Below are 17,892 nucleotides of genomic sequence, written 5' to 3'. Positions count from 1 at the left end.
TTTAAGTGCTTAAGTATCTGCTTAAAAACCATGATGTAATAATTATGTAATAATCATCTCTGAATCATTTGAACTGAGAGGCATGCTAATTAAAGCACAGAAAAAGAACACGAAGGCTTCAGTGCTGGCCTTACATCACCCAGCCGTACTGCAGAAGATGATGTTATGTGCTGTTTGGATAAGCTTTCAGTACAGTAGCAGAACTGCCAGAAGAGGTAATGAGGTTTGCTGAAGATCTTGACAGCAAACTATAGTAAATGACATAGATGGTGTAACATTTCACTGAACATCTGTCAGTGTGGATACTTCCATGCCAAATGGATAAAATATTTTTGTCTCATCTTAATTAACAGTAGCATATTTCCTTCTTACCAACTTGAGAGAGAAATTTTGAAAGCAGACTTTCAAAGAATTGAATTTTTTTGTGCCTTTTTTTTTTTTTGAGTGCCAACCCAAACGGGTTAGCTTTGGAGAATTATCAATCATCCAATTTTTTCAAATGAGCATGCTGCTCTTTAGAGTGTACTTCTGATATATAATTTAGACATTTGTGTGTTTAATGGTGTTGTATACCATGTGGTGTTCTAGGTGTCAGTCATATTGATCTCACAAAACTGATTCGCACAGGTTTCTCAAGTTTTTGCTATGAATTCACATTTGAAACATTATAGAATATTCATACTTCTCTTCAAAAAATGTCATTTAAGTGTCTGATCTTCACTTTGGCATATTTTGTGGAAAATACAAATTAGTTAGTAGAGGTCAACAAAATAAAGGCAAAATCAACATTCCTTCAACCTTGACACTAAGTCTTGCACAGTTTCAGAGAAAAGCTAATTAGATGTTTTACAGAGGAAAATCATGAGGTTTGAATTTTAGGTGATGTACCTCTGCAAATGAAGAGATTCAGCTGTTTGAAGAGTGGTTTTGGTTTCCTTCAGTTTTGGTGTGGAGTGGTGCTCCTAAGGAAGGTCCTGATTCAAACCTGCATCAGGAAAGTTCAGTTGATTTCTTGACCTCCTGTTGGCTTCCAAAAGCCAGTTCATGTAGAAGACTTAAAATAGCTATCACTTCTTCATGGCATGTTCTTCTGGCTCATAAGCTTGATTACGTGAACTGTAGGATCTCTATTTCCCCTTTGTTCAACATTCTTAATGTAAGCATCTCTGGTGTAAGAGTAAGGCAGAGCTCAGTAAAGTTTCATATATATATATATATAAAAATATATATATAAATCAGGAAGTTCAAACAGTTTGTAGTGCACTGCATAGAATCCAGTTACTAAAGCGCAGCTGTTTCTTTAACCTACAGCACTTTGCTAGCAATTTATAGGAAAAATGTGCAACTTTAATCCCATGTCATTCCTGCCTCCCCAATCTTCTTCCAGCTCATCTTTGCTTATCATAAGATCTCTGCTGTTACTCATCTTTGGGATGACTGGTGTGATGGATGTGCAAGGAGTTCAGAGTTATTGCCAGGCTTTATGCTTATTTTGGCTAAATATCATGCTTTCAAACACTTATTTCTTTTTGAATTATTTTTCAAACTACAAATAACAGCAACAAAAAGGCTCATTAAATAGTTTGAAAATTCATAATACCAGATCCTGCTGACTTGCTACCCACAGGATGTCATTTTCATCTAAAACTAGCTAGGAGTCTTGAGTAAATTACAAATTTTTCTTCTGTATTTTAATTAATATGCTCTGTATTTAATGTGTCTCACCATGGCTTTGCCACGAAATGACCCCTTTTATACACTGTGCTGTTGGTGAAGGAGCTCAGTCCTTCACAGGATGTCTGCCTTAGGAACAAGCTTTTAATGTGCTCATTTTCATTCTGTTGCTCGTGAGTAACAGACTTCGGAAATATTTTGGTATTTTTAATCATGTGTTGATCTTCAATTTGTAAGGTAGGAAAGGTTTTGTTCTTCGGCTGGTGAGATATGCCATGCTACAAAGGCAGGAGTGTTTTATAAGCGAGACCCAGAGCGAGGACCTAATGAAAAAGGATGGCCAGTTCTGCGCTGCCTTTGTGCAGAGGTAATGAGATGCACCCACTCCCCCCTACTGGAATGGGATAACTGGCAGATACGTGATGCAGAAATAACCATCAGGTCTCTGGATAAAGTTAGTGTGGTGTTTAAGGGTGGCTGCGGTGCTGGCTACTGTGGAAGCCTGTTGTGAGGAAGAGTGGTGGCTTTAGTTGATGTGGCGGAGAAAGGGGTGTGAGGAGTTAGAAACCCTTCCATGGGTGGGGAAAGAAGCCAGCAGCCTCTGATCTATGCAGAGAATGGATGCGGTAACTAGTAGTAAACTACAACACATCTGGGTTGAGGGGGAAAAATGTACGAAGGGTCCTGAAAGCTAAATTCTGTTTTCAGTAGCTGCTCAGGTACATCATTTGTATCTGTGAAGACTGCTGGCATCAGACCATTGTCCTGACCCTTATGACAGATTTGGAAAATCTTCTTTTTATAGACATATATTTTTATTTTTTTTTTTAGTATTTGTCTGGTTTTATTGTGGCAAGTTTGTCTCTGTGTGAGGTATTTATTAAAAGGAAGGTTGGAACTCAAGCTCGTCTTGGACAGTGAGGTAAATGGACCTGCTCTTCTCTGTGACTACGTGTTTTCATGTGGGAAAAAGTATAACTGATATGATGTTCTGCTCCAGATACTCAAAGTACTGATTCAGAGGTATTTTACCACTGGACACTTCTGAATCTATTTCTAAAATAAGTGACAAATAATTCAGAGGTGGTGTTAATGTAGTTGAAGTAGTTGAGTAGAATGCCTTTTCTGTGTGCAAATATTGTCATGCTCAGTAGGTGATAATACTGCTTTTTGCTCACTGATATTTTTTGCTGCATGTAAACCCCAACTATTGTTGCTATAATGATTAAAAAACTAAATACATAAATTAGTGACCTTCACATGAGTTCTCAACACATTGTTCTGACAATGGATGCTTATTTTTTAATGCATAATATAATGGCCATAATGAGATTATTTTTTAACATTGGTACTTGTTCACGTAATGTATCTTATAAAATAAAAGAAGCTTACAATTTCTACAACATTGATTCACAACAATGACCAGCTTAAAAATGCATGCAGAAGTTGGATTTCATTTAAATTTGTGCTTCTGTTTTGTCATGACATACACAACAAACGCTAATAAATCTCTTTTTCATATAATCTGTGCGATTTAAACTGTGGTATTGTTTTTTCTTCTATAAAATTTGTTTCAGATTACTCCAGTGAAATATTAAAATTCAGCTTTTGATGCATTGGAATGAGTGAGTTCCCACTTCAGTAGTCACAAAACTATTTGAATGCATGGGCTTTTGCCTGTCTTTAATATTACAAATAATGTTTTTTTTTTTTTTTCCCTATGTATGTTCTCAAGCATTTATTCAAACCTTATTTTTTGGAAATCTCTAAGCCTGTATTCATACTGCAAATTAATATTTTGCTTTGTGTTTGTGATTGATCATTTGCAATCACGGTCTGAGTTTGCAAACTACTGAAATGTCCCCAAATACGAGTGAAGTGGGAACATTCCAAGGTTTATGATTTTTTCCTTCTTTTCTAAACCTGACATCTAAATGTTCCATAGACATCAATTAACTGGCCCTCATAGAGCCACAGAAAATCAAGTGATGTGTTAAAAACTAGTCTTGGAGCCTGAGATAGAGCAAAATACTGAACTCAGGTAACATGAATCTCAATCTAGTGACTAAATCTAGTGAAAAAATTATGCTCTCTGAATAAGGTCTGGAAGGTATTTGTATGTGAAGAGTAAATAAAATTTTCTATATTTTATCAATTTATTTATTTATGAGCAATTTCGCCATTATTTAAAGCTAACGTAGATTCAGTATTGTTTGAACTATCTTGTATAAAAGAGGACAAGTAAAGAAGCAACCTCTCCAGGGCTACTCTTACAGAAACATGAAGTTTGTGTGTTTTTTTTTTTCCCTCCTCTCTATCCTGTTTTTGGAAAATCTGGATCTTTACTTTTTGGCATTACATACAAGAATTATAAAAGCCTAGTAACAGTCACTGGGGAGGCTGTCATTTACATTTAAGATAATTGTGGAAGGCGGTAAAAGAGTTTTTAAAAGATTACTTGCCACTGCTTGTTTTCTCAGACTACCTACTGACTGCTGATGACAGCTACTTCATCGAGTTTATTGGTTGTAGCCTTTAATACAAGAGTTTTAAAGCTATTTATAAATAATTTATGAACAAACCAAATGGCATACCTGTATCTCTGCTTAGTTAGCAGTCGGGCCTATAAGAACATACTGACTTTGTAAACTTTGAATACTTGAAACCAATCGTTAATTAAAATGTGTGCAACAAAGTTCTTTCATACTTCTGTCTCTAAACTATATTTGTATACTCCTGTGGGTGCATTTTCAGTGGGAAGCTTTGCACAAAAGGCATGGGAAATGCATTATGTGACAAGCACCTCCAGATTCCCAGGATATTCTTTTTTTTTTTTCTTCTTTTTAAGTCAGTTCTTGCCAAGTGAATTTCATTCACTGAAAATTTATACTCAAACTGGAAATTCCTGTACTTTTTGATTAGGTGGTGGAGACCATCTGAGAGCTACATGTGGCTCATAATCAGGAAACTTAGTTTAACAGCTTTTGAGGACTGTAACAGGGGAAACTTGAAAGATTTTGGAGGATTAGTATGTAAGTGACAAGCAAGCTAAAATTGTCACTACTATGTAAGTCTAGAAATTAAGATGTACATTTAAAACAGTCTTTAGACTCAGGGTTCAGTTTTAATAGCTCTTATATTGAAGAAGGGGAATAAAGTATTAGGATGGGAAAAAAAATGAGCGGTAGCCAGAAAGTTGCATTTTGCTTTCTCTTAAATGTAAAGCGGCTTATTTGTTTCTGATGCGTATTTTATTTCTTTTAATTTTGTCCTTTAAGCCCAATTCATACTAACAGAGATAACGTTTTCTTTTAACACTGTGCCTCAAGAGGGTCATGGTGCTACTCTGCTCCTGCAGCAATGGTGTCATCTTTGTAGGTGGACTATTAAGTTAGTTTATTGTTCTGTTTTGTGTATGAAAGAAGAAGAATTTGTATCTTTTTTGTGTAAGAAGAGGAATTTGTATCTTTATGGTCTCACCCATTTGTGGAATTCTGTACCTTCAGTTCTTTTTCTGTACTGCAACTTACTAGAATAATGTTTAGATCTTTCCCACCATTGAGCAAACTGCTAAACCGCTAAGTCCTTTTTTTTTTGTTTTGTTATAAATTCCAGTGTATTTATTTGCTTCAGTTACAGATCCATTGGATTTATAAAATGTGAACTCTTCCTCAGCAATTAACCATGCTGGATCACTGTGGGGTGCTTTCCTGTTAGCAGGTTGGGAAGAGTTTATTAGGATTAGATTTAGGTCTATTTTCTAAATGGTTAGTAACTCATTGCAGCTTATTCCTGTATTTAATTTCACATCTCTGTTAAATGCCTAGGATTAAATTAGCTGTATGACTATTTTTTGGTTGCTTTCTGAAATACGTGTAACTCCCCTTTCTCTTTTCCAGTCCCCATTCTGAAAACCACCCAAAACAGACTCTAAACTCTCTAGAAGATAACATTACTTTGGAATTGAAGAATCATACAATGTAAGAACTTACTTTCAGTACCTTCTTTTGAAGATATGTGCAATCACCTGCAGCATATCATCTCCTATTTGCCTATTGCTGCACAGTTGCACTGATGTGGAAATGTATGATGGAAAAGAAATTCAAGATTGTTGTCTTTTTGCTTCGTTGAAAATTATCTGTACTTTTACAAAGCTTTCAGAAAATTATTTGCAGTCCGTTTAAGGAAGCTGGCTGAGCTATCAATAGATAAGTCAGGTCTTTTCTCATCTGAGGTGTCCTTGACAGTAAAGAGTGCACTAGGCTGAACTTTCTACTTGAATTTAACAGCTGCAGTTGTTCCAGAGTGAGCACTGAAAAAAAAAGTTGTATATTTCTCCCTAGATCTCCTTTGCTGAAATGTTAATGAGAGCTGCTGAAGGCATTTATTTTTGATAATAAACAATGATATTTTGATAATTTTGGTTTTAGGGACTGATTTTTAATCTGAGATTTCTTTAGCTAGTCTGCCACAAAATAGCAATTGATGGCATTCCCCAATGAAAAAGATATTTTGAAGTATGTGTTATTAACTCTTTTTAGGTATTACAGGTAATCAGATGTTTTGGAATATCTCTGGTGTCAGAAGGTATGGCAAGTATGTGGGGGGGATGCTCTGCCTAAGTTTCTTATTCCAGTCATCTTCATAAGGATAATGCCAGCTCTTATTTCTGGGTTTTCTGGGTTTGTGGTCAGTGAGAAAAATGACAATGCAACATTCCCCTAGAAATCCTCTATGCTTTTTTTTTTTTTTTTTTTTTTTAGTGTGAGTGAGATTAACATGGACTTTGAGAAAGAACGCTGATTATTTAAAGAATCACTCATGATAAAATATCTCCTTCTGGGAATTTGTGTTCCAGTAGATTAGCATTATTGATCATCCTCTCCTCACATACTCTACAGATGATTTTAGAAATCTGAAACTATTATTCTTTTCTTGTCTAATGTAATTACCAGTACAAGAAATAATCTAATTAGAAGACAACAAGGATGCATTCTAATTGTTCTAATAAATTATGCTAATGCTTTATGCTTGCAGTCAGGTTTAGTAAGAAATCATTTGACAAAGTGACAGCTTATCTTACACTGCTAGCCAAATATAACTTCAGTTTTCTCTGCTTGAGGCTTACTGGTATTAAAAATTTGAAGCCTTTTATTATTAGATGGGTTTGGACTCCTCAGGTATATTGAAGATTCTTAAAAATTCTCTCCCATACAATATTTATAGTGGCAGTTAACTGTTCTGTGTTAGTTGTCAGGAAACCAATCAATTTGATGATTTGGCCTACACAGTTTTAAAATAGGGCAGTAGGGCAAGAAACACAGTCAAACAGTCAACCACTTCTGAAAGAATTAGTACTGAAATAGTTAATGCTAGCTAAGTCTATCTACTGGGTCTTCACAAGGCATGTAATTGCACCAGGGAGAAAATGCACTTGGACAGTGTGCAGATGTTTAATCTCTGTTTAGTTGTTTCCCATCCTTTCCATGGATTAGAGCCGTTCTACTCTTTGCTGCGGGACTGTAGAGTTGGATCTCTGTAATAACAAGATGCATGCTTCCGATGCCACACATCTGCCTAATAATTGGTCTGACATTACTGAACACATAATTGTATGTTGTTATGCAAGGATCACAAGGTGCCTACAGACTGTGAGGCTGCAAATAATTAACCCAGGACTGAGTTCTTTGCTTAAAATTAGTAAGATCATGCTTATGGCAACATGAGCATGACCAATATATGTTAAAACCACATGAAACAGAGCAATTGATAATATATTCTTCCCCCTCATATCGCCCTTTCAACAATCTGATGATGTTTTCAATCTGTTTCCTTCTGCTGACACAGTATTTCTGGCCATGTAAATCTGATAGGTGATCTCTTTTTCCCCAGGAAGAGATGGAGTACTCATTTCTCACAGTAACTGATGACTTCATTCACTCTTAATTACATGGAGTACTGAAGGTGGCACTACTTTTTTGTAGTATTATTATGTCTCTAGGTCTGAGATGAGAGCCTGCCTGATCTATGATTCGTAGCATTAATGGGCTCTATTTCAATTGTTGGCAAAAAAGGGTAATGAGAACTCGAACTATTAATAAATGCTTTGTTATAATTTAGAAACCTTTTCCCTAGACTTTACTTCATCTATTCTATTTATTTATTTATTTATTGTTAATGGATCACAAGGTATAGGTAAATATTTCAGCTAGGTCTGAGCTGTCTAGGCTGAGAAAATATGAAAGAAATAGCTTAGAGTTTTGTGCTGGCAACGTGAGAAGATCTGGATTACCTTTACTGGGTTTGCGAGAGGTTGTTGAGGGAGACAGAAAAGGGTTGGCAGGCGTGATCAGTAGAGAGAGCACAAAGAGACTTTAAGATGGCTTAACCTCTCTGAACACTCTGTGTTCAAACTTTGGACTTTCCAGTTTGAATGCCCACCCTGACTGATCAACAAAACAATTTTATTTAAACACTTTTGAAAGTTGTAGGGTGCTAAATTGTAGGGTGGTAATGTCAGTGAATAGGAACTGTAGTTATCCTACACCAGTTTAGTTCCATGGATTACCGATGAGACACAGTTACATATAGGAGGGATGGAAAGGGATGTAATTTCAATATTAAGCAAAAATAATATTGGTAAAAGATGCATCCATCCTTCTGATGGCTAGATGAAATGGCACTGGGTTACTGTCTGTCTCTATAAGCTACGTGGCATCCTGCTATTAAGTATTCTTTGTAACTGTGTGCATGAAGAAATACCTTGGCCTTCATTTGCTTAATCTAAAATTCAAATGCTTGTTGCAGTGTGCAACTGCATTAAGAGTACTTAAACAAATTAAATGATTCAGTATGGTAGCTTTGAAAAATCTAATTTCCATGTGGGGCATCATTTTTATCATCTGGCAAGATGACAAAACAGGAATTTTACATTGGCTGCTTTTTTGGTAATGTTTATTTTGCATTTGGTTCGCTTTATTGTTAAATGTCAATCCGAACCCAAAACATGGACCTGTTTGTTTAGCTCATAAATGCTTAAGTAATGTTACAGATTTTTAGTACACATGCCGATATTTACCTTCTTACTCTGTTCTGACCTTCTCTTTTATGTAGAAGTTACTGTGAGCTCTGCTGGAGCAATACATGTATTGATGCAGTTTTAAACAAGGGTTTTATCTGTGGTATTTATGTAACTGCTTCTTTAGTGCCATTGCTGTTTTTAACATAATTATATATGTATGACATTTTGAAATATATACATCGCGCATATGGTACCTGGAAGATACCCTTGGTGTATTCAGTTTGTCAGTGACTTATTTTTGTCTGCTTCTTCTGTTGCTGTTACTATTCGTAAACAAGAATAATTTATTCCTTGAAAAAATTTAGCCTGTTTTCAATAATGAAGCAGCCTTTTGACAACCTTTAGGTAATATTTGTTCTAAAATCCCCAAAATTCATAAATTTATTATGAAGAAAAAAAAGGTATATACCTGTATACATCAGTAACTTATAGGGGTAATGACTAGTCAAGTTTGGTGAAGTTGCTTCTAGGATCGAAGTTAATTCTGTGTATGGCTGCCAGCAGGTCACTGCCTCAGGCTCCTTCAGTGGATGAACAAGAGCTTTAACAACAGTTCTGAAGGAAAGCTGCAGAGAGCTGCTGGTAAAAGAACTTTCCCCTTTGTTCATATTTTCTGCCTAACCTTGAGAACCTCAGATGTCATTCTTTTATTCCATTCCTTTTAGACAAATTTGGGCTGCTTTGAAGTTAACGGCAGCTTTGTCAGTGATTCTAGGAGATCTGCAATTCATTGCTATGTATGGTTTAGTTCATGAATTTAGATTGCAGAACAGTCTTTTCTTTCTTTCTTCCTTTTTTTTTTTTTTTTTTTCCAATTATAAGGGGACTAAAGAAAAAGTAGTTAAACCAATTCTGCATAAGGCAGCTATCAATCTGGTTTCTGCAGGCGTGCAGGGAGGTGATCAGTACTACCACATGCTGCCAACAACCTGTTGTAAATCCTTTATAGGCTCTTAGAAAGCTAGTGCATAATTAACCTTTGCTTGAAAATATTCTCTTAACTAGAGAAGAAACCTCCCCAGATAAGCATGAAAAATATAATAGATGTGTCTAGATGTTTCTTTCCTGAACATTTTATTACTTATTCCCAAGTGACATTGAGAACCATCAGGGTGGCAGCAGCCTGCTCTGGAAAGCAACTTGTCTGAGCGATGTATTTGAGACCTTAGGGTTTCTGTGCAGCCTTAAATTTCACATACAGGCCAAAAGAGTGTTTACTACTTTATAGCATGCAGCAAAACACAAGTTGAAATCTACAGTGTGGTGAAAACATGCTCTTAGCGAGAGAAAAGTGTATTCAGGAGAAACAAACAAAAAAAGGCAAGGAAGTCAAAATCCAGTTCCAGGAGTGGAGTTAGAGTAATGGATGTGGGAGCACATGCTGACATAAGCTATATGTCTGAAATGATCAACCCAATTACTTAATTGGACACTTCAGTTGTAGTCTTTGGGCAAATATTTATTCAAATTCAGAGCTTTTGTTGGACTTAGTCTGGTTCCTTTTAGCTGTTTGTAATCCCCGTTTCTCTTCCAAGGACTGCAAGTCAACAACATTTTCAGGTGTTTTTATCTGCGCATCTGGAGTTACTGGCAACCATCCTAGATACAGGAGAAAGTGACTTGTTAAAGGTTTTGCCTTATTTGACCAGGATTCAGAGCATTAATCTTGTTCAAAACACCCATTTTTCTCTGCTAGTTGAAGTATAGGAGGTACTCATTCATCCTTCTGAGAGACTTGGCAGGGCTGTTGGGAGCTACAGATTCAAATTTCAGCCTACAGAGTTGTGGGCTGGAAGCTGATTCCTGAGCTGACATCGTATGCTCAGGGATGTATTACGTGTTTTTCTTTTTTTTGTTGCTGTTTTTTGTCAATATATATTTAAAAAAAAAGGGGGGGGGGGGGCGGCATGTATGTTGCTGAGAGAACTGGCAGAGGAACTGTTTTAAAGAGGATGAATGTAATTCTAGGCCTTTCACATCAGAAGTGAGGCATGCCCCCCAAACTGGGGTAGATTAGCAAATGGGGCATGAATATTCTCAAGGTGATGAACTTTTCAGTTTTGTCTTTTTTTTTTTTTTTGGGGGGGGGGTGGTGGTGGTGTTTTTTTTTTTTGGGTGTTTGTTTGTTTAATATGTTCCCTGGTTATTTGCCTTGCAGCAAATCTGGGAATACCAAGTACATATGTCACATTTTGTTATCTATCTGTTTTCTGGAGAAAATATTCTTCCCAAGTACAGTCTTCTTGCAAATCCTGTGGTTTGATATCCTGCCTACTAGGAAAATAATGGTTTGGGAAGTGTCAGCTCTTAGTCCTACCTTCCTATAAACAAGAGGGAAGTTCTGAGTCTTTTTAAAGGTCTAGCTTTGCATTTTTCTTATAAACAAATGTTAAAAATTCAATGGGCTTTTTTTTCCTTTACTTAGTGTTGCTGGTTTTCTTTACTGAAACTTTTGAAATAGAAGAATTTTAGATGTGCCATGATCAAGAGAAGAATTAGACCAGTTCAATGTCCTTCTAATTTATGGTGACAGTTTTCCAAATTTGCTGTGTTCTTGTTCAGTGTTTCTGCACTGTACAGCACCAGCTGAGTACCTCAAACAGTGCACTGTTGGATATTGCAACAACTCCCAAATTTTTCTTAATGTTTTTCATGAAATCTTTATCATCCTTCCTGTGGAAGACTTAAGAATTGCTCAAAAAATTGTCAATATTGGGGAAAACAAACAAACAAAAAAACCACAGAAGATACATTTTTAGCTTTTGACCTGTAGACATCTATGAATCTTTAGTGTAAAGGTTCTGGACACATTGGCTTCTAAAACTTCATAATATTTTGATATTCCCATCTTTTTCACCCTCCCTAAACAGTGTGTTCCAAAAGTTTTTAGTATTATCTGCATAAATCAGAATTTCAGGAGAGTTTCATAGTGACGATACAGTGAGCAAGTTATAAACAGACCTATCTTGAAGCACAACAATAAACTATTATTACAGTCTTCCAAATGGTTTTGAAACTTCTCTCTCACCTTTCCTGAATTTTACCCCACTGTCTGATAAACATATCAAGCAGTATCCTGGGCTTTGCAGGCATTAAATTCAGCAGAATGTAAATTGTACTCTGTGTGTTTAAGTATTCTTTTGGCACTTTTTCTCCTCCTGTAGAATCATCAGACTTTGCTACCCCAGTGACTCCCATTTACTAGTGGGCTGGAATTAGCTGCATGTGATACTGTTTTTAAAAAAAAATCTCAATCAGTGCACTAGAAACTTTTAATATTATTAAAATTAATTGCCATTTTATTTATGATCTTCTCACTTGATTGTGTTATAGTTTTTTAATGTCACCAAACCATGTCAATAGCTGTTCAATAAAGTATCTGTCCTAAATGCTCTATTAGAAGCTGCATTTAATTGTCTTCTATTAGCCACTGCCAATTTAAGATCAGTGAATAAATATTTCAAATAACTAAGAATTTCAGTTTTTAAACAATTGCTCTGTGCTTTTAATTCAGAATAAGGTCATCTCACTCCCACTCGATGGTAGAAACTTTAAAAATATTTGAGCTTCCGAACATATTTTCATTTTGAAAAATGTGGTGGATGTAACAGTATGATAGCCTCATTCTTACAAATTGAAGAAATGCAGTGCTGAGAAACCAAGCTGCAAAACAGGACCCACTTTGAAAACTGCCTTAAAAATCCAGAGGGGACAAAATTCCCTGATCCAGAATGCTTGAGAGCTCTAAGTGGAAGGCTGCAAACAGTCAGTATAGACAAATAAGTGGGAGTATAAAAACACAGAAATAGGTGTTGGCTGGCATGCTTTTTCTTTTTTGTTCAGCTGCTATTAAGCAGCTCTCATCCCTGAACTGCACTGTATTGCTTGGACACTGGACAGCTAATTCTCTCCTTTAATGACTTGTGGACATCACCTGAGCAGAAATGAAAGTTAAATCCATTCTGACTAGCTTAACTAATACAGACCCATTAGCTGTCACAGCTTTCTATGATTAGCCTTCAGTTTAGTGATTACAGAAAAATGTTAAATAGTCCCATTTGACTTTACAGAATAAAAGCAATTTAAGGTGTCTTTCAAGAGTTGTCTGCCTGCTAGTGTTTTGTTAGAAGAGTCTAGTTTTGCATATCTATAAAAAAGCAAACCCTGTGATTAATAGAATGAGTAAAGCATACAGTAAAACTGCCTCTGCAAGTCACATTTGGATTTTGTTTTTTGTAGAGTAAGCTACAATTGTCAGCCCTTTCTCAGGAATGAAAAACTGGAATATCTCCGTGGCTAAATTGAAACCTTCTGGATGACATCTATGCTGTGCATATAGTCGATGAACTGAATACACATCCCAGAAGAGTTTGATAAGTTATATTTGCCCCCCACTGCCCCAGCTGGGAATGTATGACTGGGGTGGGGAGAAGGTTATGTTCTAGTTACTGGCAGTACGTTGGTTGAGATTTTTGATGCAATGTGTAGTGCTAAATTAGTGACAAGTTCAAAAGACAGGTATGTGTTATGAAATGCTTCATAAATCAGAAAAAAAAATCACCTATGGAAAGAAGCATGAAGGCTTTCAGAATGGCTTTAGCCTTTAGGCTCTTGTCTCAGATACTTTTGCACATGTTTCTTAGTGTTGTGGAGCTGCTTCATTCATTCCTTCTGGGACTTAATGAAAAAGGATGCCCCACATCAATAATAATGAAAATTAGTCCACACTGAAATTCAGATACCCTAGCTATTTCATGTATCTTACTATAAATCACTGGCAGTAGTATGTTAAAGATATGACCAAGGATGAAAATACAGATGTTAATTTTTCAAATGTACAGTGCTTTGTACAAAAAAAAAATCCTTCTTGTTATTCGTTTTTTTAAAAAAATAGATGGAAAATGATTAGTCCCATTATGTGGATGTGCTTATGTAACAGATTATAAATATATATGAAACCCTCCTTAGAGAAGATACAGTCTTTATTCCAGTGTTTTAGTAACTTGCTGAGATGACAAATTTAGGAAAAAAATATAAGCCCTAATAAATGAATTTATCCTTCTCTCTTTAACATTTCAAATGTCACATCCATGTGAAAATCTCTTGATAGATGCATAAAATTTTACTTTCTGCTTTGGTTTTCTGTATTTTTTTTTCTTTGAGCCTGTTCCTTCTCTCAAAGAGACACAGTAATTAATAAAAATTAGTAATTTATTGCTTTAGGTTATAAGTAAGAACACACCAAAATGAAACAAGTTTCTTAGTGCTCCTTATAAATAAGGATGTCCTGGGTTTGTTCTGCAGAGGGACCAAACCAACCTGAGTCTATATCTTTGACTGGGTTTTGTATTCTGTGTTCTTTACTCCAAAAAATCAAAATGCTGTACCTTGAAGCTACACCACAGAATAAAAATGCATGAAACTGAGAACGGAGTTTTAATATCATGAACTGAAAGTCTGCCTGTTACCTCTGACAGTATTTTTAAGTACCTTTCATGCATCTATGTTTTAAATAATGATTCTGAGACTTATACTGAGGAGCAAATATATATGATGTCAAAGAATTCCAAATAGAAAGAAATATCGGTATTGCTCTAAAACACACCTGAAATATGTTCTAGTATAAAGCTTTGTAATTAATAGATGGGTAGGCTTTTTGTTAATATACGTTTCTAACAATCTCTTCAAAGTGTTGGCTTGAAAGCTAGTGTATGTGTATATATATATGTTCTTATATATATGTGTATGTATTTATATATGTATATATATATATATAAAATGGCAGGTCTATAAAGTTACCTATATGCTGTCAAATTGCTTAGCTGGAAAAATATGGGAGTGCTTTTTTGCAGGATAACAAATAGAAGTTTTTAATGGGATTAATAAGGAAGATGAAATATTTTGATGTTTCTTTTTATGTGCTGACGAGGATTTATTTTTTTATTAAAATTTCTTTTAACAGTTTGGGTTCTGTGATTATAATGGCTTTCAAAAGGGCAGTATTAAATGAGCTAGCTGTGAATGGGAAGGAAAAAAAAGCAAACTATTAATTCCTGGAACACTAGTGAAAGCACCGATGGATGCTTCATTGCTCAAGTGAAGTTGTTCTGGATGTTTGTGGCCATGTATTTTATCCTTCCCAGTTCTATCAGCTAGGGGCTCTAAATTTTTTAGTAAAGGTAGTCTTTGCTTATTTTCTTTTCTGTGTTCTTGGTTATGTGTATACTAAAAGCTACATGAGACTCAGCATTGGTCCCTAGTGTTGGGCTGTGGACTTTTAGGACAGGGAATATGGACTGTTTTATGCTTATGGAATATTTGAGACAGGAGGATTCATTCTCACTTGATCCATAGGCACTAATATAATAAACAGCATTAATTACTAAAAAACAGCAGTAGGAGTCAAAGGCAAGCAAACAATTACTCGAACTGTTAATGTTACCTGAGGTAATGTTAAAGCTGAGCTCCTGAGCAACTGCTCTCAGTCTCAAGGAGTCTGTCCCTGTGGTATAGCCTTCCTGCAAGGGCTGCTACTGGAATGATTGGTTATTGCTGCTTTGCTCCAGACTTGGTTTTACAGAATTTTAGTGATTACAATTCAATTACCCATGAATTAGTTTATTCCCATTTTTTCTTGGAGGTACTTTCATTACCTTCTCAGTCTCAGGGAGATTTAGTGCAGATCCTGACTATGATGCTCAGGCAATGCTCTCAGCAGCTGAAATTAGAGCTGTCCCAAGTGGTCTTACTTTTAGTGTACTGAGGTTCTTCTGGAGGCATTTTCATTTAGGTCTCCAAACACATACTCCTAGGTGTCAACACCGCCATCTACCAATTCTTATGCAGATATAAGTACGAGAATGAAAATCCTAGGATCATCATTAGCAGTAAAGTATACCTTTCTGCAGTCCTATATTTTAAAATACTGTGTCACTACCAACCAGAGCTTTTTATTTTTTCAAAACTTTCTTCCCCATTAATTAAATTTTTGATGACACTTAATTTAGTATACATTTTTGTTAAAATTTTATGCATTTGAGAAAGGTGTTTTGACAGAATACAAAATCAAGTAAAGTATGTATTTCCCCTTTCTTCTGATTTATTAGTTGTCTATCTGGTGCACTGGAATTAGTTTTCTGTTTAAAAAAAAAATAAAAAAAATCCTCTTTGTACCTGTGTATGTTACTTGTGTGAAACCAGAAGGGTTTTATTGGAGGACAGTAAATCATATTGATGTCAACAGAACAATAGAAAAAGTACTGACAGAAAAAACTGTCACACAAAATGTGCACCTTGGTCGAGGGATTTAATAGAATCAACTACCTCTTTAGAGTCCTTTTCAGTGTTGTTAAATACTCTGTGGACTGACAAAATGCCACATTATATAAAGTCTCTTCATGGTGATTTTTGTATGTATGCTTAGAGAAATGATGTCACTAATTTTCATAGTAACGTGGATTATCGCATATACTTGTTTCCTAAGTATTGGTAGATTTTTTACATAGGGTTCATTTTTCCCAATAACTCATTATCAAATCACATTTGGAATTACTTAGGTAAGAATGCAGTCATAGGTTTGGTATTACTCATGACCTTCACCAAACAACAAGAGGCTGCTGCATCCATCTTATGCATGACAGGAATGTTTAATCGCCATTCTCCAGTAATATGCTAGTGTAATGTGAGTGAAATGCATAGGGTCATATTGTCCCTTCCCTGCACACTATGAAATCACCCTAATCATCCTCACCGTGAACTATATGGTTTATATTTTTTTTCCATGTCCTTGTAACTAAAATATTTGTGTAGTTAAAATAGGTCTTAACAGGGAGCTTCTATCAGTATGTAAAAGTGAGATATAATTTTGCTTTCATGTATTCTTTGGACAATGCGGTGATTTACTGTGTAGTAGTTGGAAGTTAATGTTTTAATTTCATGTAACTATTTCAGAAGTTTGATTATCTCAAGCTCTGCTATCTGTAAGCATAAAGAATTGTGACCTGTTCGAAAGAACAGGTCTGATTAAAACTCATGATCTTTAGGATATTCTGAAGTTTAAAAGAAAATCTGAATGAAAAATTGTAATGTTGAAGTTTCTCACCAAAGAAATATTAGATCTGTGAAGGTATTGCTTTATAGCAACATCTGTGTTTAGTGATTATCCTAAATACACAGTATTGATGGTAATGCTTTCCAATCGTATTGTTTACTAAATAGAGATTTTAGCAACTGGTACTTTGGCAGGTAGCTAATAATTGATGCTCTAAATCATTAAAAATTTGTTTTTGATGACTTGATATAGTTTATATTTCCACTATAAAGCAATATATACTTTTGTAACTGCATGTAGGAGGAAAAAAAAAGGTTCCCCAAACTAAACCTCTCTATTCTGATGAGTTCAGTAAGATTCTCACGGAGAACACATATTTTCCCACCCAATGAGCATTTATGGATGAATTTTTCTGTCAAATAATTTGTGACCCTCTCTATTAAATACATCTAAGGTGCATTTTCTTCTTCCAGATAAAAGACTGAGTAACACACAGAAGCGAGCCTGCAAACCCCTAATGAAAGTTTCTATTTCTCATGTGAACATACTTCTCTGTTCACTGAGACATGAGACCCATCAGTGATTTCTTCACGTGGTCCTGACAGCAATGAAAAAATAAATTAATAACAAAATCCACATGGCTAATGTATCCATTTTCAGTACCTAGTTAAGCAGTGTTTGGAAACGCCTTGAAAAATAAAACAGTTAAGTCACGTAACAGGAACCTCTATGTATTTCTAAATCTGTAAATTTCCCCTTTGAACCGGGAGCACAATCGTGTGCATCAGAATGTCTTAAAAAGAAACAAAGGGATTACAATAGAGCCAGTAATGCAAACCAGCTTTAGGTACTCAGGACACTGGCTGTATATAAGACTCTGTGTTTGAAGAAGCGATTAAGCTTGAGAGTCCAACCCCCAGTGGACAGATCTGGGGTGAGGGTTATTTTGTGATCTGTGATAGAGCTTATTCCCCTGTCTCTTCCAAAAACATTTTAATCCGATCACAACAGCAGATTATATGAAGCCAAGAGGCTTGGCATTGGTAAAAACAGTGTACCCAGCTGCACACCCTAACCTCTGAAGAGA

The 17,892-nt window shown here is 35.6% G+C and overlaps 1 protein-coding gene across 13 annotated transcripts in view; it reads left to right on the top strand.

The window, feature by feature from the left end:
- Positions 1–17,892, top strand: part of FHIT (fragile histidine triad diadenosine triphosphatase) — a 561,200-nt gene that overhangs the window by 88,044 nt on the left and 455,264 nt on the right. For 10 of the 13 annotated variants that reach the window (XR_014571693.1, XM_083796289.1, XM_083796285.1 and 7 more), the window contains one exon: positions 5,574–5,654. The exons of the other annotated variants lie outside the window; for them this stretch is intronic. Coding sequence is in view for 9 of the 10 variants with exons in the window: in XM_083796289.1 (XP_083652415.1) it covers positions 5,574–5,654 (81 nt within the window). In the remaining variant the exon portion in view is untranslated. The remainder of the gene's footprint in view (positions 1–5,573; positions 5,655–17,892) is intronic. 13 annotated transcript variants of the gene reach the window in all.

This window comes from Anser anser, assembly GCF_964211835.1.
Source record: "Anser anser genome assembly, chromosome: 12".
NCBI classification, from domain to species: domain Eukaryota; kingdom Metazoa; phylum Chordata; class Aves; order Anseriformes; family Anatidae; genus Anser; species Anser anser.
Note: the sequence above shows the minus strand (reverse complement) of the source record. Positions and strands in the feature narration are given on the sequence as shown.